General features: G+C 46.4%; 2 protein-coding genes across 3 annotated transcripts in view; one reads left to right on the top strand and one right to left on the bottom strand.

Moving 5' to 3' along the window:
* Nucleotides 1-4,860, bottom strand: part of SAFB (scaffold attachment factor B) — a 61,067-nt gene extending 56,207 nt beyond the window's left edge. For both annotated transcript variants that reach the window (XM_027547363.1, XM_027547364.1), the window contains exons 1-2: nt 4,552-4,860; nt 1,382-1,466 (exon numbers count right to left, since the gene is read on the bottom strand). In XM_027547363.1, coding sequence (XP_027403164.1) covers nt 1,382-1,466; nt 4,552-4,740 — 274 coding nt within the window. In that variant the 5' untranslated portion in view covers nt 4,741-4,860. The remainder of the gene's footprint in view (nt 1-1,381; nt 1,467-4,551) is intronic.
* A 251-nt stretch (nt 4,861-5,111) lies between these two features.
* SAFB2 (scaffold attachment factor B2) overlaps nt 5,112-26,402 on the top strand; it is a 28,901-nt gene continuing 7,610 nt past the window's right edge. Inside the window, exons 1-13 of the mRNA XM_027547368.1 lie at nt 5,112-5,410; nt 6,518-6,602; nt 10,570-10,634; nt 10,723-10,926; nt 13,160-13,222; nt 13,942-13,969; nt 14,887-15,397; nt 15,825-15,874; nt 16,381-16,481; nt 19,062-19,211; nt 19,300-19,412; nt 22,906-23,036; nt 24,324-24,415. Coding sequence (XP_027403169.1) covers nt 5,225-5,410; nt 6,518-6,602; nt 10,570-10,634; nt 10,723-10,926; nt 13,160-13,222; nt 13,942-13,969; nt 14,887-15,397; nt 15,825-15,874; nt 16,381-16,481; nt 19,062-19,211; nt 19,300-19,412; nt 22,906-23,036; nt 24,324-24,415 — 1,779 coding nt within the window. The 5' untranslated portion in view covers nt 5,112-5,224. The remainder of the gene's footprint in view (nt 5,411-6,517; nt 6,603-10,569; nt 10,635-10,722; nt 10,927-13,159; nt 13,223-13,941; nt 13,970-14,886; nt 15,398-15,824; nt 15,875-16,380; nt 16,482-19,061; nt 19,212-19,299; nt 19,413-22,905; nt 23,037-24,323; nt 24,416-26,402) is intronic.

Genomic DNA, 26,402 nt, shown 5'->3' with positions numbered 1-26,402 from the left:
GTGGGGAGTAGGAACAGTTTTTTAAGGAAAGACAAAGGTACACAGGTGTGTGAAAATCCTTCTGTATTTTGTTTTTAGGTGACTTTAGACACACAGAAGTCTGGGAAAATATGCCATAATCTTAATAATGGATTGCCTCCTTTATTTAATGCTTATCTGTGTTCCTAAAAACTTTTAACACAAGGATTTCTTTTTTTGTTAGAGAAAAAGAAAGCAAAAAAGGAGCTCCACAGGCTCTATTTCTCCCCTGCCCCATAATAGTCTATCTGTTGAATTTTTTTCCCTTAATTTATTTATTTTTAATTGAAGGATAATTATAATATTGTGCTCTCTGTTGATTTTTTAAGTACTCTGCTTTGGAAAAAACATTGACTTGGGCAAATTGAAAAATGCATGATTAACTGTGGACCACACAGTGACTTCATTTCAAAGTGAGGTCACTGACTGCTCTTCTCCCAGAGCTAATACACCACACAACCTGGTCGACACTGGTGCCTGCCTCTTAGACATTTCACACCCAGGTCTTCACCACTGGCCAGGTGAAAGAATTTCATTTTGTTTTGGGGCCTGAGCAACAAAACCTCCAATTACCTAGAGAACTTTCAGGATAGCCCAAATGCCCAGTTTTAGCTGATTCTTTCCTAAAACAGTAGTTGGATGTCATTGAATTCAATTAGGAAGTAATTCATGAGCAAATACTAAGTAGGAAAACAAGGAAGACACAGCTTCTGTCCTCAACAACCTGAAACTCAGGCCAGGGCAGTACAGAGGACCTAAGGAGAGAAGACTTGCTACTGGTGAGATCAGAAGTTGCCTCTTGATGAACTAGGACTCAAATGCAGACAGATGGGGAAGAGGAGTGGGTGGAGTAAACCACACGTCTGGGACCTGATTGCAGGTGGATGTAATAGAGGAAAGGTGGTAGGGGCGGAAGCGGGAAGGGACCATCTGGGGCAATGGTGAGGGTCATTAATGCCATGTGGAATCTGGCTTTTATGCGGTAGGCAGTTTCGAAAGCAGCATCTGTAAAAGTGACAACTCTGTTTTGGCCAGGCGGTATTTAAAAGGCAAGTTATTTTCCACAAGTCAGAGCAATAGGTCTGAGACTCAAGTAATCCTAAACCCTCTCTATCTCAAGAAGGTTAAGACTCTGGATAAGCAACAGCTGCCGAGAAACCTACAGAAAAAAATAAGTAAAGGTGTCAGTACCTCTTCCATGCTGAGACTTCCCAAATCCCATGGAAACAAAAATACACTGGAGAGATCTTGAAAGAAAATGCACACCTTCATTCAAGGTACATCAAAGATACACAGGGCAGTCCACAGGCACATTAGCAGAGGAAGCCAGATTGAAAGAAGTTCCTAGCATCACCCTCCATACCTTTGCTGGATCTCTTTGATGTCTTCTTATTTCCTTCAGAGGTAATTTCAATTTCATCAGGATTACCTCCCTCATCTTCAATTGCCTAAAGGGAAGGGAAAAGAAAAGTTCACCCAAAAAGGCAGCACACAGACTTGACTTCCACAGAAGCTTCAGGGACTGATCTGGAAAGGGCCTCTCCCTACTCATTCATTCGTCCTTCTTTCTGTTGCAGCAAGGGCCCCAGAGGTAGACTGATTCTACCGTACCTTGGCTGCCTGGTCTCAGGCAGGCTTATTTAATTGTTCCGAGTTTGTTTTTTCACTCTGGCATGAGGGACTAATTAAAGTTCTTACCCTGGAAAGCTGTCAGGAGAATTCCTATTAGCCATGAAAAGCAAGCACTCATCGAACAGTCAGCTTATTTTTAGAATTATCACCACAATCTGATTGACCCTATTCCTGGGCCAAACTACCTATGACATTATTCAACACTGTACTGTTCATCTCTCTCCCTGATCCCTTTTCAACACCCGCACTAGCACCATCTGGACAGAATATGGGACATGGCACGGGATGGGACACGGACTACAACATCCCTCGCTCATCTCTCTGTCGGATTCCTGAGGTCTTGCTGTCAACCACCAGGGAACCTGCTTCATTGAACAGAAAATTATAAGGATCTCTTGGCAAGTCCCGCTTCTCATCCCAAGAGCCTGTCCTTCACTTGACTAGCTCCCACTTATGTTCAGCACTGTGTAGGCCACCAAGGAGGCACTCAGAGGAGGGAGAAAAAAAAAAATGCCACAAAACAATCAATCAAAGGAACACCGACCAACCCTGTCAATGCTGATATCCCCAGACACCAGGCTTCAAAATCAGATTTTTGAAAACCCTTTCTCTACTGCATAGTCCTGGGAGCCCACATTCTGTTTAAATCCATTTCAAATGGAGCTCTATTTGTAGTTTCAGAAGTCTCAAAGATTCTCAGGAGTATTCTAGCTTGGTAAAGTTCAGAATGAGGCTTGGGGGCTCCACACCTAAACTGTACTAAGAAAAAAAAAAAAAACCTCTCCCTTCTCTCTGAAGTTACAGCCAGAAAGAAGATTTGGAGTTATGTCCTGGCCTGAAGAAGGGTTCAAACAGAAAGTCCCTACCCTCTTTATAGAAACAAAAGATTCTGGACCACCAGCAGGAGAATGCAACAACTACCCCAGACAGGCGGCCCAGTCCACCCCTCAGGTCATCTCGTCCAGGTGCAGTGTTTACAGGGTGGTCCCTGGGGGACTACAGGCTATGAGTCATCCTTGCAGGCCTGGCCAAACTACTCTTTGTGTGTTGTTACCTCCACCTTTCCCTCTTTTGTTCTTCCTAAAAGAATAAATAAATACACAAACCAAAGAAGGGACAAAACAACAGGTGACAGAAGTAGAAGAGAAGAGCGCCAGTACTTCCAGACTTGCTCGCGTAAGATGGCAGATGGGTATATACGCCAGTGGTGTTTGTGCATTTTTGAGCACATCCCTAAGAAACTGAAGAGGAGAGGAATAAGGAACGGGTTTTTCCCCTCAGAGATGCTGGTGGAAGATCATACCAGCTTCAACCAACAGCCTGACAGGAAGGTTCAATGCCACCCTATCAGCATCCAAGGCTTGTGGACTATCTGGGGGAACAATGGCTAAAGCCTCCCACTCCCACCCCCACCCCCCCACCAATTTTCCTTTACTGACAGGAGGCCCTATGGCTAGTAATACCATGGATCACAGGTCCCTGGGTGCCAACTCTCCCCTCCTTGCATCTTCTTCCGGTAACACTTCTATGGGTGAACTGCCTGCCCTGTTTGCTTAGAGGGAGTTAGCGTCCATAGCGAAAGACACACACACTCGAGTTACAAAGGCACTGCTGACTTAGGGCAAATAACTCACCACTCTCCAGCCTGAGTTTCCTTATCTGGGTAACAGGAAATAATCCCCACTTCCTCTAAACAGCAACTAACAAACAAAAACCCGATCCTCTGTTGTTTGGGAGGCAGGAGAGGGTAGAATGAGTCACAAACTGCACTGCTTGGGGGAGTGGGGGCGGGGGGGAATAGGTGACAAGGCATAGTTAGAGATCACAGAGAAGTCCCAAGACAAGAGTCAGTGAAAGAAAGAAGCCACCAGAATCACATAGAACAGGGAGTGCAGAAAAGCACAACTAACTCTCTGCTTTTCCAACGCATCCCTAAGAACCCCGCAAGGCAGGGATCAGTAACACCCAGACTGCAAATACCACACAGTGTATACAGAGAGAAAAGTTAATTGTGACAGCAATTGCACTTTGAATGTTTATATGCTATAGGTAGCATGCCAAGCACATTTTGGGCCATCTTCCTTAACTCTAACGATTAAGAATTAATATTTTTCTCTTTTGGACACAAAGAGAAACAGACCCTCTAGAGAGGGTTAAAATAAATGTCGTTCACGCTCAAGATCGGGTCAAGAGACTGGCAGAGCCCTTAGGTTTTCTTCAAGTCTAACCGTAGGTTTCATTTCTGGTCTTTATTACAAGCAGCACTTTTCCTGCCAGGCTGAGTCGCCGAGCCATTCTCCCTCAACCCCGCTCCCAATACCCTCTTAATAAGGTTACTTCGTAAAGTACCCCCCTATTCTAGACTTCTAGGCCCTAACGGATCAAGCAGCATCTCTCGCCCCAGAGGAGGTCCCCGCAACCAGCACACGCTCAGAAAATCGCCCGGCCTGGGTTCAAATCTCGACCTCCCCTCCCCGGCCGAGGGACCTTGGCCGAATCCCCTGACTCCCCGGGCGGAGCGAGGATTTCAGGTTCCGAGTCCACTTTCAGAGATCGGGATGAAAGCAGCCGAAGGAAGCCCTAAAAAGCAGGGGCTGATGCGGATAACACAAGCCCTCGGTCGATGTCACCCGCTACCTCGAACTTCCCCCGTTCGCGTCGAGATTTTCTTGTTCTCGCTCCGATGCAGCGCTGGGCTTTGAACTTGGGCCCGCCGGGGCTCGGCGATCCCGCTCGGGCCTGAGAGAAGCGTGAAGAGGCCCGGAGCGCCAGGCCCCCGGCAGGCCGCGAACGGGACCGGGGCGGGGGTGGGGGGCGGGACCTCGAGGCCAGGAGGCCCCTCGTCGCGGCCGCCGGGGTTCCCCGGCCCACCTCCCACACACCCCAGGGTCCCAGCTCTACCTTTCTAAGCCGTTCCATCAAAGCGCTCTTGTTGCCGCTCGAATCCAGGTTCCGTTTCTTCAGCTCCGCCCGCAAATCGATCACCCTAAGGTCAGTGAGGCGCCGCGTCCCGGTCTCCGACGAGGCGGAGCTCAGAGCCGCTGCGCCCGCCGCACCAGAATCGCCTAATCCGGACAGAGACTCCGCCATTCTAGGGGCCCTGGCTCTGCCTACCACTTCACACAGAACTGGGCCGGGTTAACCGCAGCTCCCAGGACGAACTTGCGCCGCCAGTAAGAGAACCGTTCCGACCGCTACGGCGCTCCTCTCTTCTGCGCAGGCGTACCCGGCGCGGGTTCAACGCCCGGGGCCGCTTCTGCTCATGCGCAGTGAGAGCCCTGTGAGTGAGGTACAAGGCGCCTTACGTCTCGCCGGCCTCCCGCCGCGAACTGCCAAGACGCTGACATACAGCAATTACAGCGCCTGCGCACTGTTGCCGAGGGCCTGCGGTTGGTCGATGCGCGAGCGTCCGACTGCGGCCAAGAACGCCTATTCGGGCGGCGCGCGTGCGCGGCCGGAAAAGGGGGCGGGAGGAAGCCAGTGCGTTTTCCTCTCTGGCGGCGCCATTTTGTGCTCAGAGCCGCTACAGCCGCCGGCGGTGTGGGAAGTAGTTGGCGCGGACAGCATACCCGGGATGGCGGAGACTCTAGCAGGGTCCAGCGACTCGGGTTCTGGCACGGCCGCTGTCGTCTCGGGCGTCTCAGAGGTCGGGACGCGGCGACTCAGCGACCTGCGGGTGATCGACCTGCGGGCGGAGCTGAAGAAGCGGAACCTGGACACGGGCGGCAACAAGAGCGTCCTGATGGAGCGGCTCAAGAAGGTGAGGCGGCCCGGGGCCCTGGGGTGCCTCCAGAGACCGAGTAACGCCCCCGCGCGGGCCTGTCACTGCGACTCCCTACTGCGAGGCGCCCCCGGCCTGCATCTCGTTGCGAACTCCGGTCCGAACTGTCAGGAACCTCGGGTCGGCTGTGTGACCTTGGCCCGACACCGCCCCTCTCTGTGCCTTGTCGCCTCCTTCCATTCAGTCATCTCAGTGTTGGGAAAGCCCGTCTTAGTCTTAGGGTAGCCCCTGGGTTTTTCCCAGGGTTGTGTGACCTTGGACAGGTGCTGTTCCCTACCAGCGCCTCAGTTTTCTCCCCTACGGAACGGATGATTGAAGAACCTTTGACATTGCCCGGGAAGGGGAGATGTGCCAGTTTTTGCCCCAGGACGTTTGCGTTCACCGTGCCCTGCACCTGGCGGCTTCTCTCCCAGGTCTCCATCTGGCTGGCGCTTTGTTGTCATTTTGGGGTCTGTCTTGAGATGTCTCGTTGCCCCCTCCCCCCCCAAGTGAAGACTTGCTCCAAGTCCATGACTTCCTGTATCGCACCATCCTGTGTTCATTGTCCCATTTCTCAGCATTAAACACAGAATTGAGTATGGCGGGTGGTCATCTCTCATGGAATCAGGCTGTTGAGGGTAGGAACCTGGTGAATTCACCGGGGAGTCCCGAAGCACGGGTAAGAAGACACTGTTGCCGTGAACCACCAACTTCCCCCACTACCCAGGATGTTCTTTGTTCTTCCCTGCCCTGGGTCAAAGGTGGCCTTTTTGAGCAGTGCTCAGCCCTTTGCCCACTGCCAGACCAAGTGTAACCTGTTTGTTACATTGTTGACTTAAAGTTGAGACAGTGTGGAGGTTAGGGACCATTTTGGAACTTCATCAACCCTGACTGTGAGCCCCAGGCTCTTTTGGGTGAAGGGCCCAGAGAGAACCAAGTGGTACTGGGTTCACCTACTGCCTGGGGACCTGACAGCCCAGGTGGCAGAAACAGAGTTGCTCTTTGCAGGGAAGTGTTGCCTTTGTTGCTGGGAAATTGTTACAGAGGAAGAGCAGTGTGTGCCCCACAGCTCTTAACAGTGTTGTCAACTTTGTCTCTTCCCAACAGGCGGTTAAGGAAGAAGGGCAGGATCCTGATGAAATTGGCATTGCCTTGGAAGCCACAAGCAAGAAGACAAAGAGATTCGTGAAAGGTATCCACTTTAACTTTCTGCTGCTTGGGGTAGCTACAGCAAGAGAGCTTATATAGAGAACTGTTTTTTTAGCCTTCTTCTAGCCCTTCAAGTCAGGAGAGCTCCTTTGGCCCTCACTGTCCTCCATCTAACAGGTTGCTTTTCCACCAGCTAACGTGTAAATGTCAGTGTGCTGCGGAGGATTTGTAGGTGCCAAGTAAAAGACCCGTGGCTCATCGGTAAAGAACCTGCCTGCCCAGGCAGGAGATGTGGGTTCGACCCCTGACTCAGGAAGATCCTTTGGCAGAGGGAAATGTCAACCCACTCCAGTATTCTTGCCTGGAAAATCCCATGGACAGAGGAGCCTGGCAGGCTGCATTCCATGGGATCTCAAGAATCGAACTTGTCTTCATGACTGAACAACAATTAAAAACATTACAGCTTTCGTTTCTAGGATTAAAAAAGAACTAGCGTAAGGCACAGTCTTAAAAGCTGCCCCGGCTGACCTGAGCAACCAGATGCACCTACTTGTCTTCCTGGTTCAAAAAATAGGACTTAAACCAAGGAAAATGACAGCAGGCAGAGACCCAATAGAACCCAACTTCTTTAGGGTCCAAAATAGGTTGTTGGAACATTTGCATGTTTTACTAGTGTGATATTTTGTTTTCAAATCTAAATATAATTCATGTAAAATTCACATTTAAAGTGTATAATGCTGTGCTTTTTAGTATACTCACAAGATTATGAGGTCATCACTACTCTTAGTTCTCGAACATTTTCATCATCTCAAGAAGAATCACCTATCCCCCATTAGCAGTCAGCTCCCACATCCCCCTGCCCCCAGCAGTATCTAATTGAGGTTTTGTCTCTAAGGATTTGCGCATTCTAAACATTTCATGTAAGTAGAATCATACAGCATGTGACCTTTCATGTCTGGCATCCTTCACGGAGCATCGTGTTTTTAAGGTTTATCCATGGTATAACATGTATCAGTGCTCCTTTCCTTTTTATGGTTGACAGCAAAAGCTTGGGAACCTCACTAACAGTGGTTCTCATTTTCAGAGTTTACTGTGATAAGGATGGTATAATTTGCAACTCCCATACGATGGGCTCGTTGTCTTGAAGGGTGCTGCACGAAAGTTTTTACAGCTGTCCATGTCCCATTCACCTAAAAAAGTGCTAATTTCAGGCAGTGGGATACAGCTGCTCAGAAAGTAGAAAGAAAAGACTTTGTCTTTTCTGCAACTTCTATTTATATTTTTCACAGCTTTTTCTAACAGGATGACTTTTCCACAACTCAGTGAACTGTTTAAATCTTATGCACATATTTTGAAAGGTTAAATTTTTGAGTTAGGTTACATTTAAAGGGGTTTACATTTAAAACACTGGTATCTTTTCAGTGCTCGTGAAACTGCCTGTATTTCAGCAGAAGACATGGACCGTTGAAACAAACCAATCATGAGGGATGGGTCTACAGCAGGAAACATACAGATAGCCTGTTTGTACTTTTCTGTTAAGTTACCCATATCTGAAAATTTGGTTTTGAATAGCTGAAAGTTTAAACTTTTTTGTGTGTAGATGCTCATTTTAAACTGTGAGGTTAGGCTTATTCATCAGAATGATTTTGGCTCCTATAAGGAATCTTTGAATCGTTAGAAAAACTTAGTTGACTGCTTCCAATACATGTCTGAATGGGTTAAAGCATAGGTCAGCTCAAAGCTACTTGGAGTTAGCATTGTGTCAGGGAAGCCTTGATAATAATTACTTTTGGTGTAAAGTGAGTGTACCAGTACAGGTTGGGGTTAGAAAGGCACTGGTACCTTTCTTTTTCACAGAAGTCCCCAAAGCCCAAGATCCTGGGGCAGAGAACAGCTCCTCCAGGTTGTAGAGCTAGTGTGTTTTCCAGAGGGGTCTGGGCATGTGGTTAGTTATACGAAGTGCTAGGTCCTCATGGTGTCCTGGTTGAAAATTAGGTCCTCAAGGTTACTAGGCATCAGCCAATGGATTTCCAAAGTCCGCCACAAAGTTGGACTGATTCTGGGAATTCGTGAGTAACCACTGCCTTTCAAAAGTGAAAGGAAGCTGAACTTTGAAAGTTTCATTGCAAGTCAGAACTTGAGTCCTTTTCCCCAACTCATCTAAATGGGCAGAATTGCTGAAAACTGGGTGTGTTTTGAAAAGATCATTCTAAATTAGGTTACATTTGGGATTAAAATTGGATAGTCTGTGCCATTCCCCTGTTCTGTTCCCCCACCCTTCAGTTTTTAGTCAAGACCCATCCCTTGGGATTGGGGTGCAGCCTGTGTGCCCAGCGTTTATCTTTGTCGCTCCCACTTAGGGTGCTTTCTGGTGAGGTTTTTTTGGTCTGCCTCTCTCCTGTTTACCTTCTTCATGGGCACTTCAAGCTACTGTTTGAGGCTTGAGAAATTGGGTGCGGTTATCAAGCATTTTAAATAGTGTGTTTCAAAAGGATATGCCCAGTTCAGATATAATGGGAGGTGGGACAGCTCAGTTTTTGAGTCCCAGCTTTGGAGCAGAACCAAATTCTCCTGTCAAATGCAGATAATAAACCTGCTGGCATTGTGAGGGGTATTAAATAATGTGAAGAGCGCAGTGTGTAATAAAACCACATTTCTTGAGTAATCATTGATAATAATGGGAAATGAAATACTTAGGATATTGCAGTTGGCATCTTTAATAAATGATTGAGGTTTCTTCAGACTCAACAAACATAGAGTTATGGTTGTGGAGGGTGGGGTGTGTAGGGAGAGCGATGGAGTGGTGGTTTGGGATCAGCGGATGCAAACTACCATGTATAGGTTGGATCAACAAGGTCGTACTGCGTAGTACAGGCAGCTGTATTCAGTATCCTGTAATAAGCCATAATGGAAAGGATGTGAAAAAGAATATATATATGTGTGTGTATAACTGAATTATTTTACAGCAGAAATTAGCACAACATTGTAAATCAACTAAACATATATAAAATAAAGACTGAGGCTTCTTAAGTTGCAAAACTGGCATGCCACAGCATTTTGCAGACTCAGCAATGTTGATAGTTGAACTTTGTGGTAGGGTGCTGTCCTTCGTGTTACTGTGTGCTGGGCAGCATCCTTTGCCGCTGCCCACTACATGCCTGTAGCACTGCCCGTCGTAACACTAAAAATGTCTCCAGGCATCACCCTGTTGCAGCCCACATCCCCACTGACCCCCCCATACTGGCCTCCCACATGTAAACATACGTGCCATGGTTTGCGATTCTTGGGGATATTAGTCTGTATACGCCCTTTAGAACAGGTCACCTTTGTTTTGCACGTCCTAAGGGGAATTCTAGAATATAGGTATGTACATTTTTAAAGCTGTTGATAACAGGGAGCCCAAAGATTTTACTTTCCTTCTAAGAGTTTCCACTTTCTTTTCCTTCCAGCCCCATTGGGAATACCTGGCATCGCTCTCAATAGTCCTTTTGCATTCGCAGAGCCCAGGGTGAAAATAGACTTTATGGTAGCCTTTGCCTTTTTGCCTTGAGTGGAAAAAAGCTTCTGGGCTGAAGAATGTCAGAAAGCCAGAGGCTTGATGCAATGGGGTGGAGCAAAGGGGAACTCACAGGTCTGTTGTCCAGCACACACTCTTAGGGTGTAGTTCTTTGGGTGCTGTATGGACATGACTTTTTTAATTTAATCATTGGGAAATGCCTGTTTTTATCCTTTGCTCATTTTTGTTTGAGGATGTTTGTGTTAGTGTGAAGTGGTTTGGAAACCTTTTGAAGCTTTGGCTATTTTGTTCAGAATCAAAATACTTTGATGGTATTACAGAAATTCTAGATCTTACGTTCCAGTTGAGACAAAACTGTACGTGATAGACGAACAGTCACATTCAGCTTCCTTGTATCATGTTCTCACCAAGACTGAGCTGCGTCGTCCTGCAGAAGCTAATTACAAGGCCAGAACCCAAGTGCTCTCTGACTGAACAATTTTTCTGTTATTAGAACAAAAGGCAGAAGAGGAAGGCGCTGAAGACAATGGCCTAGAAGAAGATTCCAGAGATGGGCAGGTAGATGCCATGACAACAGAGGGGGCGGCAGGAGCTCTGCGTCCCGATCCACCTGGTAGTTGATGCCTTTCGTCGTCCCTCGTTACAGGAGGATATGGAAGCAAGTTTGGAGGGTTTGCAGAGTATTGACATGATGGACGTTAATGTGTTAGAAGAAACCGAAGTTGAGAACAGCGCTGCTCCAGACTTCGGGGAGGATGGCACTGACAGCATCCTGGAATCCCTTTGTGAGAGCAAAGACTACGTGGCCACGCAGCTGAGGGAGCTCCCGGCTCAGTTCACAGGACACGCTGTAGGTAACGCAGTTGCGGTGCAGCACGCTACAGCCCTGGGGCTCCTCACTGTTTGTGTGCGCTTCAGCCAAGACGGAACACGCTGATGGTTGGTTAAATAACACGCAGCTAAATCACCATTTGGTGTCTAAATCTTGGCGTTAAATTGCATCCATTTAAACTCAACACAGATCAGATGTTAACTAATGGATAACTTCTCTGTAATGCTGGAGAATATTTCTGTAATTGGGTAGGGGATACATTCTTAGCATAAGTCAAAAGTCTGACACTGTTGTTAAAAGTATTTTCTTTGAAAAGAAAAGAAGTTTAAAAAAACTATAGAAAGATAAGAAAACAGAAACAGTTCATAATCTCACCATGCAGATAATCCTGTTGATAGTTTAAATATGTATTCCATGTATGAGTTGACAGTTGTTAATTAAAGGATGTGAACTACAGTGAAGAAAAGTCTTTGTCGCCTAGAAGAATCCCTCCAGTTAAAGGGATCCACTGTTAAACTTCCTGTGTATGAGGGAAGACTTCAATTCTCTTAAGCAACATCATAGTGCCAGCTTTTCACTTTGTGTTTTTGGCATAAAATTTCGTGGTGGTCCTCCTGGAACTGGTTGCCAGTTTAACCTCACCACTTTGGCATGCCCAGCTGTCTTAGTTTGGTTTTATTTAAGGCATTCTAGCTTTAAACTGGAAAAGAAGTACCCTTAAAGGACTGAGCTTTAAACCTTTAAGGTCAAAAGTCACAGATTCCACACATTGCCACAGCTTTACATAGGCTAGCATGGAGCTTTGGTTTATTCTCTCTGTGTGATCCTATTGTGTGTTAATTATTTCCATAGCATAGACTTGACTTCTTGGTTAATGGAAACATCCTGGTCATAAGTTTCAAACCTGGGGTTTTCCTGGCGGTCCATTGGTTAGGACCCTGTACTCCTAGAGCAGGGGGCATGGGTTCAGTATGTGATTGGGGAACTAAGATCCCGCATGCTGCATGACCTGCCTTTCCCACCCTGCCCCCAAAAAAGTTTCAAACCTAAGAAAAAATCTTTAGGGAGGGATATTTTTGTATTTCACTTAAAAAGTTAGAAAGCTTTCAGATTTAATAACCTTTAAGATACTAGTTTTCCTTTAGCATGCTGTGCTGTGCTTAGTCACCCAGTCGTATCTTTGTGACCCCATGGACTGTAGCCCGCCAGGCTCCCCTGTCCATGGGGATTCTCTAGACAAGAATACTAGAGTAGGTTGCCATGCCCTCTTCCAGGGGATCTTCCCAACCCAGGGATTGAACCCAGGTCTCCCACATTGCAGGTGGATTCTTTATCATCTAAGCCACCAGAGAAGCCTAAGAATACTGGAGTGGGTAGCCTGTCTCTTCTCCACGGTATCTTCCTGACCCAGGAATTGAACCAGGGTCTCCTGCGTTGCAGGAGGATTCTATACCAGTTGAACTACCAGGGAAACCCTTTGTTTAGTGTAGTAGATGATAAAAAGAAAACAAGTTAAATATTTGTTTTAAAGTACACTAGGCGAAAGTGCCAGGTTATTGTTATTTTAAAATAATTGCTACCAAGTAAAATCAGGAATGTGGAGTTCACTTTCCCTTTGAGTCAGCTTTAGAAATCTGAGGCTGGGTAGTGTATACTGACCACCAGTGTGGGGAAACTGCCTGGAGAATGAATCTGCTCATTCGTTCAGTTGGTGCTGCCAGAGTGCTGTCAGAGATGCTGGGGCTGCCTAATCCTGGAGCGGGCCTAGAAACAGGGAGGCAGGTGATCAACAGAGTAACATCGTCCCCCCCTTTACCCACGGTTTTGCTTTCTGAGGTTTCAGTTACCTGTGGTCAACTGGGGTCTAAAAATATTAGATGAAATAAACAATTCTTAGTTCTGAATTACACGCCATTTGGAGTAGCATGATGAAACCTTGCGCCATCCTCACCGGGACAGAAATCATGCTTTTGTCCAATGTATCCATGGTGTGTGTACTCCCTGTCTGTTGGTATGGAAAAACATGGTGTTTAAGGCCTGATGCTGTCTGAAGTTTTAGATAGCCACTGGACTTTGGGGACATATCCCCTATGGCTAAGGGGCAGCCACTGGGATCCAACAGTGGGTTTGCAGATGGCGTTTGGCATCGTGAAGAAAACAGATCTGTAGGTGGCCTGGAGAGTGGTGAGGTGTGGGCCTTGGCACTCATAATTCTGTCTCTGCAAAGAGGTCTTGGCGTTTTTTCTTTCAGGTTGATGGCGAAGGCTTCGAGAACACTTTGGATGCTTCATCATTGGACTTCAAAGTGCCTCCGGTAGGTTACTCTCTGGTTCTGCATGGCTAGAAACCTGACATGAGTGGTGAATTTTCCACAGTGAAAAAGAATGAGTGTGTGTGTGTGTGTGTGTCTGTGTGTGTGTGTGTGTGTGTGTAAACAACCCATTGTACTTTGGTCCTGAGGGATGCTTAGCATAAGCAGGTGAGCTAAATTGTCAGGGTCAGGGTTTGCAGCCTAGTGGGCGTGGTGTTAATGACCAACGAGAATGTAACCAGAAGGAAGAAGTGCAAGTGATTGGGTTACACAAACACTAGAGGGCTTCCCAGAGGAGTTTCTCTGTCAGAGTTGAGGTCTGGCGAGCCATTCAAATTAGCCAGTTGAAAGGGTAAAGAAGACTTTGGGGCCTGTTGCAAGGATGGACAAAACAAGGTGGAAGCGAGGTGGAGGGCTGCAGAAATAGGTGGGCTGGACTCCCAAAGCGCCGGAGCTAGTGTCTTCAGTCCAGGGTGGAGTTAGGGAGAGCTGTCCAGCAGGGTGGAGAAATGGTTTTGTTGACACGTTCCAGTTACACATAAAGTTCCATGTTGGGAGAGAGATTTTTCTCAGATCTGGTGTGATGTCTAAAGCAGTCATCTGTGTGATCTCTGCCTGGACTGGGAAGTTGTTGCCAATTGCAGAGGCCTAACTACAAGGGGGGATTGGACGGGCTAACATTAAAGTGCTCTGTGAGTTTTGTCTTTTCTTTTTCTCAATAGGATATTGAAGAACCTCTGTTGGAGCCAGGTACTGATAAGAGAAACACAACAGTTATGGTTTGAAAGTCTTCCCACTTTTCTTTTAAAGCTGTTTATATATATTAAGCTTTTTTATGGTCTTATGAATTATTTTAATGGTGGACAATCCAGATCGTACAAGGATCAGAGATTGGAAACCCATTCGTATCACCAGATCTATGGAAGTGCTGTTCTGGTTTCTGGAGGTCAGATATGTTAAGTGAGATGTAGTGATGACTTTCATCTCTCTAACCATGTAGAGTGGCATTTAAGTACTTCCCCTGCCCCACCTTCCCCGGTGATTCTTCCATGTGTTTCTACACATGAAGCAGATCTTGTATTATTTCCTGCAGTCGTTTAGATTAATGCAGTGAAGGTAGGACAAAGCGATGGTCAGGGCACTGATTGCCTGAGAAGTGACTGAATTCCAGAAGAGGAACCAGAGTTTCTCCACGAAAATTCCCAACGTGTTGGTCCCCTTCTGGACTGCATTTGTCTCCTCCGGCGGAAATTTCTGGTTTTCCTATTGGACTGTTCTGTTAAAAGAAATTCAAAGAAATTTGAAGGTCGAGCTGTCCTTGAATGGTGATCGCGTTCAATTCAGCACCTTGGACACTGGAAAAATAAGGAGAAGACCCATACTTGAACAAAAACATGAACGAGACTGTCGAGAAGCTGTCACACTGTTGTAGGTGTTTAAATCTGTGGGGGCCTTTTCTCTTCCATGTAGCATAGAGGCTTACTCTATAGTCGGAGTACAGGTAGTGTAACCAGTGTTGAGTGTGTGTACCCGCGGGTTTTCCAATCTCTGTGTAGCTAGCAGTTCTCTTCGTGTTAGTGTGGCCGCCGTGCCAGTTCCGCATTTGTGATTGCTTTATTTCCCTGGTAATTAAACCTTGTGCCATTCTATTCCTGTTAAATCCGTAGAAAATGAGAAAATACTCGACATTTTGGGGGAAACTTGTAAATCTGAGCCAGTAAAAGAAGAAGGTTCCGAGCTGGAGCAGCCATTTGCACAGGAAACAAGTAGCGTGGGGCCAGACAGAAAACTTGCGGAGGAAGAGGACCTTTTTGACAGCGCCCATCCGGAGGAGGGTGATTTAGATTTGGCCAACGAGTCAACAGCACACGCTCAGTCGAGCAAGGCAGACACCCTGTTAGCGGTAGTGAAAAGGGAGCCCGTGGAGCAGACAGGCGATGACGAGAGGACGGACTGTGAGCCTGTAGGGCTAGAGAAGCCAATTGAGCAGAGTAGTAAAGCCTCAGAGCACACGGAAGCCTGTAGCGAGGAGGCCGCGGAAGCGCCCCCGGAAGCCTCAAGCCCGGACCCCGGGGATAGCAAAGAAGACGTGAAGAAGTTTGCTTTTGAAGCTTGTAATGAAGTCCCTCCGGCTCCTAAAGAGTCCTCAGCCAGTGAGGGCGCTGATCAGAAAATGAGGTTTGTTTTTTCTCAGTTTTAGACCAGACGCTATCTCCTTTTCATTGGTCGTTTAATGACACACATGAGCTGTTTTTCTGCAATTGGCCAGCCAGACTGATGCAATTGTAGTTTACCTCTAAAGAATGTTTGATTTCTCTTTGTGTATTTTTAATGGGTGATTTCAGTTCCTTTTGTTTTCCTCAACCTGCTATGGTTGTGCTCTTAAATTGTTAAGTGTTATCGTCAGCTAAATAGAATTGATTTTTAAGAATCTGACATTGTATTGGGGGGAGGTGAGATTTCCAATATAAGCTTGCAAAGGTTCCTGTTAAAATTTTATTTCTGACTAATTTTCTGGTAGGTATTCAGTCTTAGCACATACCATACTTTTGATTTAGTTCTCTTTTATTTTTTCTGTACGAGTAATACTAACTTTTATCTCTAGCTCTTTTAAGGAAGAAAAAGATATAAAGCCAATCGTTAAAGATGAAAAAGGTATGATTCAACTTACATGTCAGGGAGTCACCTTCGGATCTCTTATTTTGGGAGGGAGGGGTCTGCAGGAATCCACAATTTGGATCCAGTACTTGGTTTTTTTATGGATTACGGAAATTAATCAGCTAGCTAATTGTATCTTGAGAGACTAATTTTTAAATGTTGGTGAGCTTCTGAATGTATGTTTTTGTTGAGACTCATTTATGGAATGGTGAAAGTCCTTTTATAGGACAGGTATTTTTCTACCTGTAAAATGATAGAATTTTAGAAACTGTTATCTTGGTCATGAGCTGATCATTGAATGCCATTTCAGTTTGTAACTGACATAGGTGTGATTAATCCTCGAGTAAGAAAATTCAGTTTTGTGATCTAGATTTTTCATTTTCTGTCCCATGTGTTGGCAGTAATTAAATTCTTGAGTCAGAGGAATCAAGGTTGGATTGCGTTAGGGTTTAAGAGAGGGCTGCAGTCTCAGGAGGCCAAGCATAATCATCTCCCTCCTGCAGGTCGAATCAGCAATAGCTCTGGAAGGAATCTGTGGGTCAGTGGACTGTCTTCCACAACTCGGGCAACAGATCTGAAGAACCTCTTCAGCAAATATGGAAAGGTACGCTCCCCTAATGTGCTGCCACCCACCTGGGCTTGGCATATAGGTTCTCATTTCCAGTTGGGGGAAAAGAAATAGACAAGAACAAAAACTTGGAGGTGAGTGGAACCTAACCAGTTGTGGGTAGTAAACCTTGTCTCCTGGTTGAGAGTGGATGACAGGCGGAGCAGACAGCTTGTAGGTGCTGCTCAGAGAAGGTGTGTAAAACTACAGTCTCCGTGTCCCTGCTGTGCTTTCCAGCTTCTCTTGAACAAACTGTCTTTTAGCCAACACCAAACTGGAAACTGGGACTTCCCTGGTGGTCTAGTGGTTAGGAATCTTCCTGCCAATGCAGGGGACACAGGTTCGATCCCTGATCTGGGAAGATTCCACGTGCTGTGGAGCAACTAGAAAAAAACACTGGCAGCTGGCATGCTGAGTTTCTTCCCCTTAACAGTAAGTGAAGAGTTGGTCTCCATATATCTTCTAGCATCTTAAGTACATAGTTGGAGAATTTGAACAGGATGGTGGCTTAAAAATAAATCAACTCCTGGTCACGGTGGCAGGAGGAAAATATTACAATTCAAAAACTTCTGAGAAACATTCAAGAATGATTCTGTTGTCATGGAATTAGCTAATGAAGCAGTCTCCTGGTCTCCTGGGGGTCCGTGGTGGGTGGGAGAAGTCAGCAGAGTACCACTCAGCAGCAGGAAGTGGCAGGGCTTCCAGGTCGCTGTGCCATCTTGGCTGCCCGGTCATCATTCCTTTGCTCAGGGCTTTGTTCCTTGATGAGAAATTAGGGACTGAAGCGGACAAGACCCTGAAGAAGCATTTGGAAGGACGTAGAATGCTACTATGCCAAAACCTATTTATTCACTTACTTACAGTCAGGCACTGGGCTTCTCTTGAGGATTCAGTTGGTAAAGAATCCACCTGCAATACAGGAGACTCTCGATTTGATTCCTGGGTTGGGAAGATCCGCTGGAGAAAGGATAGGCTACCCATTCCAGTGTTCTTGGGCTTCCTTTGTGGCTTAGCTGGTAAAGAATCCGTCTGCAATGAGGGAGACCTGGGTTCAATCCCTGTGCTGGGAAGATGCCCTGGAGAAGGGAAAGGCTACCCACTCCAGTATTCTGTCCTGGAAAATTGCATGGGGTCTCAAAGAGACATGACTGAACGACTTTCACTGATTGTAAAGCTGAAACAGATAACAAGGCATTGTTCTAGGTCTTAACATCTGCTGGAAAATAACTTACTGCAACATGTCATATGTATGCATTTTTAAGTATATTGAAGATTACTGTCTGCCATCATTGTATGGTAGAAGGACCTAATTTAGACTTGGAAGGTGGACTCAGTGATTATCACTGAGGATGTGATGTTTAGGCCAAGACCTGAGTGTTGAATGTGCCTGGCCGTTGGACCAGGGCAGCAGGACTCAGGAAGGCCCTGCAGTGGAACTGGGCCCTGGAACTGGGTGTGCAGACAGAGGCTTGATCTTCAAGAAGCTTGATGGCTGGGGGTGGAATCGGGGAAGGGGCGCCGACAGGGAACTGGGCGCTTTCTGTGCTGTCTTTTTTCACTTGGGCTTACCTGCCGTCAGAAGTGATGCCTTGGCATGGCTAATTAGTTGGATGGAATGCTCAAATGACCCAACCCCTCACTTTGAGGAGAGGGGAGAAGGCAGAACTTCATCTCTGATGTGAGAACTGACATCTGTGTCCCTCTCAGCAAAGGCTCTTTCCCTTTTGGCCCTATATGGGGTGCTTTGGATATATCGGGGCTTCCCTTTGCAGGCTGGGCAGTGGTTCTCTATCCCTATGTGGAAAACCATGAATGTCAGGGTCTGCTGGGACCCTAGGAAGCATGGGTCCCCTCACCGTCTTACAGCTGGATACAGGAGGTCCAGAGAGGAGCGAACTTGTTCTCATTGACCAGCTGAGTCAGAGAAGGTCAGAGCCAAAGCCCAGGCTCACGTGTCTCAGGCTCTCTGTGTGTCCCAACCCTCATTTCGAATGTCCTTTGGGAATATTTACATTTGACAGGAGCATTGGTATAGTGGGCTTTAAGTCTGTCGTCTTGCTTTGTGCCCTGTTTTTTTTTTTGGTGGGGGGGTGGCTTATACTTGTTTTATCTGCTTGACTTTGCATTATGTGTTTTTGATGATATATGGCTAATTAGCTGTATCTGGTATATGTGACTAGTTTGCATTCTGATTCCTTTCATTATTAGAGTTTTTTCTTGTGTCTTGATGTGGGCATTCATTGCAATGAACTTTCCCCTTAGAACTTCTTTTGCTGCATCTTGTTGTATTTCTAGTTTCATTTGTCTCAAGGTTACTGAAGTTGTGGTTACTGACGTCTGTCTTTAGCTTTTCTTATTTATATTGTCACTGTGAGAGTTGATTTTGTATCAAAAGCAATTGTATTTTGACAGGTCAGGATTAATTAGAAGTACTTTAATAAATCCTTGCAAGGAACAACAATTTCAGAAAAGTGCAAACAAGTAGAAATAATTCTGATGATCAATTAATTGCAGGTAATTTTTGACACATAGTGTGGTTATTTTTATGAGAAAATTAGAGTACCCTTTCTCATGAAGGTTGTTGGAGCCAAAGTGGTGACCAATGCCCGCAGTCCTGGGGCTCGGTGCTATGGGTTTGTCACCATGTCAACATCTGACGAGGCCACAAAGTGTATCAGCCATCTCCACAGAACTGAGCTTCATGGAAGGATGATCTCTGTTGAGAAGGTAAGGCCGTCCTTGCCTCTGGAACTTGCAGGATTCACAGGCCAGAAGACCTGGTCCCTGAGCCATTTCTGTCTATGTTGTGTTTTAGGCCAAAAACGAACCTTCTGGGAAAAAGCTGTCTGACAGAAAAGAGTGCGAAGTGAAGAAGGAAAAATTGTCTAGTGTTGACAGACATCATTCAGTGGAGATCAAAGTTGAAAAGTAAGGTGCTTTTTAAAAACCTTTCTTTTGGGAGGATGCCAAGTGGCAGCCACAGGGTCATCAGCTCCTCATTTAAATCTCAGGTGGTTCTTGCATCTTAATATTCATGTTCAAATCACTGAGCCAGTGATTTGCTGTGATAAAGAATCCGCCTGCCAATGCAGGAGATGAGGGTTTGATCCCTGGGTCAGGAAGATCCTCTGGAGGAGGAAGTAGCAAACCACGAAGTAACAAACCACTCCAGTATTCTTGCTTGGAAATTCCCATGGACGCAGGAGGCTGGCAGGCTGCATGCAGTTCATGAGGTCGCAAAGAGTCAGACACGATTGAGCACAGCATAGAGATTTATGTTCAAACAAGTTATTTATCTGTTGAAACAAATAACAGACTGAAAGACCTTTTGGCAAGGCAGATTTGAACTGAGTGGGTCCACTTACACGGGGAGCCTTTTCAGGAGTAAATAACGACAGCACTGGGGAGCCGGAGTTGATTGAAACTGCAAATGTGGAACCATGTGGATAGGAAGGGCTGATTATGAAGTTAAAAGTTGACTCTTGACTATGTGATGGATCAGCACCCCAAACCCCACATTGTTTAAGAGTCAGCTATATTTTTACTTCATTCTTGACATTCTGAGCTGTTGCACGGCCTTGCAAACCTTGAAATCTTTCCTGATCCACATTGATTTTTGTGCAGTTCTTATATTTTATCACAGTAACTGCAGAAGCCCAGCTTTCCAAAGCCAGTGTTACCCAAAGGAGTATAGCCTGATTTCATATTGAGATGAGTAACCAAAAGCTCCTAGTTCACCTAGCATCTGACATAAAGCGAATATTTGTCTTCAAAATTTAAAATATCCCAGGGCACTTGTGAGTTGACCCATCCTGGTGTGCCTTGAACTATAGTTTGGGAACTGCAGGTCTGAGGTACTATTTTTATAAAGGAGGTGATCTGCATCTTTAATCAAGATGAAAACAAGGACAGATCTTTCAAAGCAGGCATTCCCTGTTGATACTTTTATCAAAACAGTAGGTTTATGTCTTTTGAGGAGGTAGACTGTTGATGTGCCTGACAGGGTGCCTTTCTCAGAAGGTAGAGTATCTGCCATGAGTTTGTATTGGCAGCACAATTTATGTTCATTTCTAGGTCCACTTACACTCTAAAAGTTGAATCCTTTGCTGAGAATGTTAGTCTTCTGTAATTCTTTTCTTCTCCTTTTTTTTTTCATGTAAGAAAATTTATGGTTAAGTAAACATGCTTAGGGGCAAAATTATATTCATAAGTTAAACTTAGTTTTTAAAGATGTTCTTGTTGATCTTCATTGGAAATGAAATAGCCAAATTGGAATTCATAAACCCTGGAGAAATGCATGTCAGGTGAGCCTTTTTGTATTAGAGGTGAGATGGTAATTTTATCGGCAACTTCTCCTAAGAGACACATCCCGTCAGTGGTGCTGAAAACCAATTCTGGTAGAACACGGGAAGCCACGGGGGCAAGGAAGGGAGTGCAAGCCCCCTTAGTGAGCCCTTGTCAGGTGGATTCCACAACCAGTGGAATGATGCTGTGAGCCCTGTGCTCTGCGTGGAAGGAGGCGCAGCTGGGAAAGGAGTGGAATGGGCCTGTGGCAAGCAGGGGCTCTTCCCCCTATATAGGGGCACTTAACTGGGTGACAAACTTAAGTTGTTTGAAACCAAACTGCTCTCTCATAGGTGATGTAGGAGCATTTTATAATTTGATTTTAATCTTACTCTTTCTTCAGTGGACACCCTTGTTGACCTCTCGTTTTGAAAATTTCTAGGTTTGGTAATCAGCCTAAGGGACATAGAGAAGCTTTTCCTGAAGAGGGGGCTGGTCTTGGATGAGTTTTTATGAAATTGCCATTTCGAAAGTGCACTCAGATGTCAAGTATAACCCCACTACCCAGGGCTGACACTTTTGGTGTATATATGCATCTAGTGTTTTAGAAATTGCTTTTTAGGAAATTCCTTGGTCCAGTGGGTAGGACTCTTGTGGTTTTACTGCCAATGGCCCAGGTTTAGTCCCTGGCCGGGGAACTAAGATCCCACAAGACACACAGCGCAACCAAAAAAAAATAGAAGAAAAGAAATCCCTTAACTTTGTGATACTGAGAAGTCCCTTTGTGTCTAGGAGGTGGCATGTGAGTTTGGAAGAAGTAGGAGCCATCTCCTTTCAAGATGTTTCTTAGGTCTGCTGGGAGGGAGAGGGTTCCCACACCAAGAGTGGAAGAAGCATGTCAAAGGCGCTTCCTGGGGACTTCTCTTGCAGTCACATAGTGACCAGGAAGCAATCTCTGGTCTGTCAGAGGAGAACCAGGTGAATAACAGAGGACTGGGGTGCAGCAGGTGAAAAGACCCACATCTGTGCAGTGTGTCTACACAGCTTGACGGGCAGAGCGTGGGTTGGAAGGTGTGATAGAGCAGCACAAGGACCATTCTGCTGTGTCAGTCTTAAGAAACCTAGAGCATCGCTGGAGGGCGTCATGGTTATAGGGACATGCATGTAAAGCCAGCAGAGGCGGAGCCACATGATTGACAATAAAGGCATCCGTGGTGGCTGTCTCAGGGTGCAGACTTGAGCTGTATCTATAGTGTTTTGTGTTGTACATTACAAGCATTTAGAGTGAATGGTTCCAATTAAAGATGACAGCTTCATGTGTGAAGTTTAGGAGGAGGGAAGGGTGCGCTGCGGGGCACCCGGGAGAGGACTCCTTGGGCCTCCCATACTCTGCCTGGTTGGTGGGAAGAGAGGGCAGGGGGTGCCTGTTAGCAGGTCTCATGGGGCCTGGTTTTCCCAGCCTGGACCCTAGCATGCAGCGGGCACTCAGTAAGCATGGACTGAGACGAACACCAGTAGAGGATATGGGAGACATGTTTGAATGGCAGCCGTGATGTGTTTGACTTCTTAGCGGGAAATTGCCTTCAGCTGAAATAGCACTAATGGTTTTCATGTTTGCTGGCACATCACATGGCATTGTCCCTCCCCCAGAGTGTGGTATGCAGGTGGTCTGGGTGGGAACCACTGCTCCATGCGGCAGGCACCACCCATCCTTGTGCTGAACCTCCATTCGGTTTTACACTCTACTTACTGGGAAAAGTGTTTTTTTCCTACAAAAGATAAAAATAATATTCCACAAAAACAAAAGGAAGCATTTGAAATTAGTCTTTAACAGGCTTTTTAATACAGTTGGAATGTTTCTTGTGTCTGCTTGTGGGTCTGTTGATGTACTGGTGCGTTTAGCCTTTGGGAAAAACACCCTGTGAGCCTTCAGTGTCATGCAGCAGGTTTCTAGGTGTAGCAGGGAATTTCAGTGGGAAGGGGCTGTATCTGAAGAGGGTATTATCTTTCCCATGGTTTTCAAATAATTCTATCCCTTTGACTGCCAGCGGGCAGATTTGCTGTGTGTGGAAGTATGACCTGCCCCTGAGGGACTCTCAGGAGCTCAGGTATGGTAACTTTGTTTCTTTGTACACAGAACCATCATTAAGAAGGAAGAGAAGATGGAGAAAAAGGAGGAAAAAGAGCCTGAAGACATTAAAAAGGAAGAGAAAGATGAAAACGAGCTGAAATCAGGACCTGAAAATCGGTCCAGAGTCACGAAATCAGGTGATGAGTCTGTTATGTGTTGACAGGACGGGAAGAGATGGCAAGGGCGGCGAGTAGGCGTGTGGAGCGAGGGCCCAGCAGGTGCCCTTTGCTGAGCTGAGCTGTGTACAGGAAGCGGTGAGAGCACCAGAGCCTCGGTGATGAAGTGGCTGAAGGGAGTTTGCAGATCAGAGATCCGGAGCTTTCCTGGTCAGGGTCTGTGTTTGTTGGTGGCTCAGTGACCTGGGTATTTGCTTTCCCTGAGTCTCTGGCAGAATAAAGTGTGGGATTTGCAAGAGCCAGGTGTCCTGGGTTCCTGTGACTGATTCCGTGAGATTCTGCTCTTCTGTCATCAAGTTTTTCCTGCATTTATGTTAACACTAGATATAGTTTAAAAAAAAAAAGAAGAAAAAAACCAGGAAACGGAAACCTCAGAGGATGTACATCCATTGCACCATTGCAGCAGCCACACTTGGGGCACTTCACCTCAGTTGTCATTTTATTAAAGTTGATTGTGCTCTGACCTTTGGGTTTGCATGAGTCCACAGAGCACTTTGTTGAAAAAATAAAACCAACGTGTGCACCCTCCCCCCCCCCGCCCCAAATAAACAAAACCCAGCCAGCTGGAGCCTAGGAATTTGGTACAGCACATTACAAGTTACATCTCAAGTGTTTGGGATACTTTGCCAGCAGTTTCAAGACAGGCATGTTTTTTAAGATGTTCCTCAAGTATTGTAAATCCCTAAATCAGTCATTGTTGGGGTGGTTAGAGCCTGCTAATTGTGTCGTTGAGGGAAAATCAGTTTGGAAGCCTTCATTGTGGGAGATGAATAAAGGGAGCTCACCCATCTGGCAGGGCGCATGAGCCCGCAGGCAGCGTCTGACTTGGAATATGGGGCCCTGGGTTGTGCAGAGCTTCCCAAGATGTGTGGGCGGAACACACGTCTAAGTGGGTTCACCTTGAAGCTGCTGGGGTTTAGTGTGGGGGTGAAGGAAGCCCACAGGTGGCAAATGTTTGCACCCATATTGCAGAATGCACTTTGATCCTCATTTATGCCGTAAGAATCGAACAGATCACCCCAGATGAGTAAAGGCCAGTCGGGGGACACTAGCCACCTCACACCTAATGTTGCCATGTCAGCAGCGCTTTTTATCACATCGGAGAGGCGAGTGGGGGCACCAAGGCTCCAGAGCTTAGCAGCAGTCTGTGGAAGGTGTGTCCAGAGCCCCCAGTCAGCCTGGGGCCCACCTGTGGTCGGGGAGGGAGGGTGTCGACATGCGTTCATAGACGGTGTGTTTTTCCTGAAGGAAGCAGAGGAATGGAACGAACTGTTGTGATGGATAAATCCAAAGGGGAGCCTGTCATCAGCGTGAAAACCACAAGCAGGTCAAAGGAGAGAGTGAGTATTGCCCTTGCCCTCTCGAGTCCAGCCGGTTCCAGTGACGGTTTAACAACCACATTGATTTGTGTTAGGAGAACAGCGTTGTTTCACCCTTGAAATGTTAAGGTTCTTTGAAATACTTAGGAGACATGTTGCTATTAATAACTAGACTGTGCACAGACACGGATTAAGTTCTGAAACTTAGTCTGAAACAATCCTTAACTGTGTTTGTAGCCCATAAACGTGTTGACCCTTTGCCAATCCTATTACTCTATACCTAATCTTCCAGGAGAGTTGATTTATGAACTGGATAGAATGGGCAAGGCCTAGGGCTTGTCAGGCTGGAAGGCAGGTTCTGCTCATTTTCTGTAGCTGTTTTTCCTAGTTTTTTATTAGATTAACCAAAAAGACAAGTTGAGCCCACCTGCCTCTCTTCCACGATCAGAGTGAGCTCCGTTGCCTATGTGTCCTGCACCACAGGACAAGCTTATTGCTTCTTGTTTTACTTTTTCTACTCTGGCAAACTGAACCCTTTGCTTCCCAGCTGAAGGTTCTAACTAAAACATGAGCGAGGAGAGCAGTTCCCTTTTAGTGAGTATAGAGCTAGCAGTGTTCACCCAAGAGCACTTTATGATGTTGAGACTTAATTTTGAAATGAGCACTTGGGGTCCATAAAGCGGCAGTTCCCAATGCTGTGTTCCCCTGAGGAGAACCATAAAATACAGAGAAAAATCAAGGAAGGCCAATAATCTCACCAGCCAGATAACTCTGATGTTAAACAAAAATGTAAACTTGATGAGAAATACAACTAGTACAGAAAGAGATGAGGTAAGCAAAGCGGAAGCCTCCACTCTGCATGGGCCCCTCTCAGCGGCCAGTGCACCCGCCACTCACATATCTACACGCACAACACCATGGGGCCTGGGCTCCTGGGACTTGGAGCTGTGCACATCGGTGCTGTCTTGTGGAGCTGTATGTATGGGACAAAAAGGTCGGCTTTAAAGTTCAAGTTTCGAAGTGATTATAGATTGTTAGGAAGTTGTCAGAGATAGTACAGAGGTCCCAAGAACCTGCCCGGTGGTTCTGTCCCAGTTAACTGTGTGGAGGTGGGGCAGCACCAGGATACTTTGTCACCAGTGTAGACCTGAGTCCTGCCACTTCAGTCCACACGCATACCTGGTCCCTCAGCACAAAGATGTCCTCCTGGACACCCCTGTAACGTTGCCCCACTCCACCAGTCCATCCCCAATGCTGGAAGCCTGTAAGCGGTTTTTTGTCACCAGCATGGTGTCCTGAGAATGTGTGTGAATGAAATCATACAACCATGACCTTGAGATTGGTCTTTGCCCTCAGCATAGTATCCCTGAAATCCATCCAGGTGTGTGTGCAGGGGTGTCCTTTTCCGCATAAAGCTTTCTTACTGAGCTGTGGATGTACCGCGGTCATTTTGACCAAGTCCTCTGCTGGCGGACACTGGCTGTCTCCACGTCCCCTCTGGATGCAGCATTTGTGGGTATACTATTTGTCAGGGCAGGTCCAGAGCTGCAGACACATTGTTTGTTGTGGTAGATGCTCATTGAGTGCCCTTCAGAAAGGTTATGGAGGACACTGGCATGTGCCAGGCCACTAAGAAGTGACTAGGGCAGGCTGTGGACCCGGGAACCCAATGTGAGACACAGACCTCTCCCCCCGCCACTGCCATGCCACCCTCCCCAGCAGATGACGTCTGTACCTCAGGATGCAGGCCGTCTGTCCTTCCCTCCTCCAGCCTGCAGTGTGTGCTCAGACTCCCAGTTCTGCCCTCCTTGCAGATCATTGCTGTGTTTGGGGTTGTGAACCTGTCCTTGTAATGAGCGTGGACAGGTCTCTGTCCCCTCCTTTTTTTTCCCTCTTCAGTAAAATGTTTGGTTATGACCTTTGACTTTCTTTTGGATTGCTTTGTTTTTCATTGATATTTTGCCCCTCTGTGAGCCAGTTAAGACTGCTGAGGACCTTTTTAAAAAAT

This window comes from Bos indicus x Bos taurus, chromosome 7 (assembly GCF_003369695.1).
Source record: "Bos indicus x Bos taurus breed Angus x Brahman F1 hybrid chromosome 7, Bos_hybrid_MaternalHap_v2.0, whole genome shotgun sequence".
NCBI classification, from domain to species: Eukaryota; Metazoa; Chordata; class Mammalia; order Artiodactyla; family Bovidae; genus Bos; species Bos indicus x Bos taurus.
The sequence above is the reverse complement of the archived record's forward strand: the minus strand, read 5'-3'. Positions and strand labels throughout refer to the sequence as shown.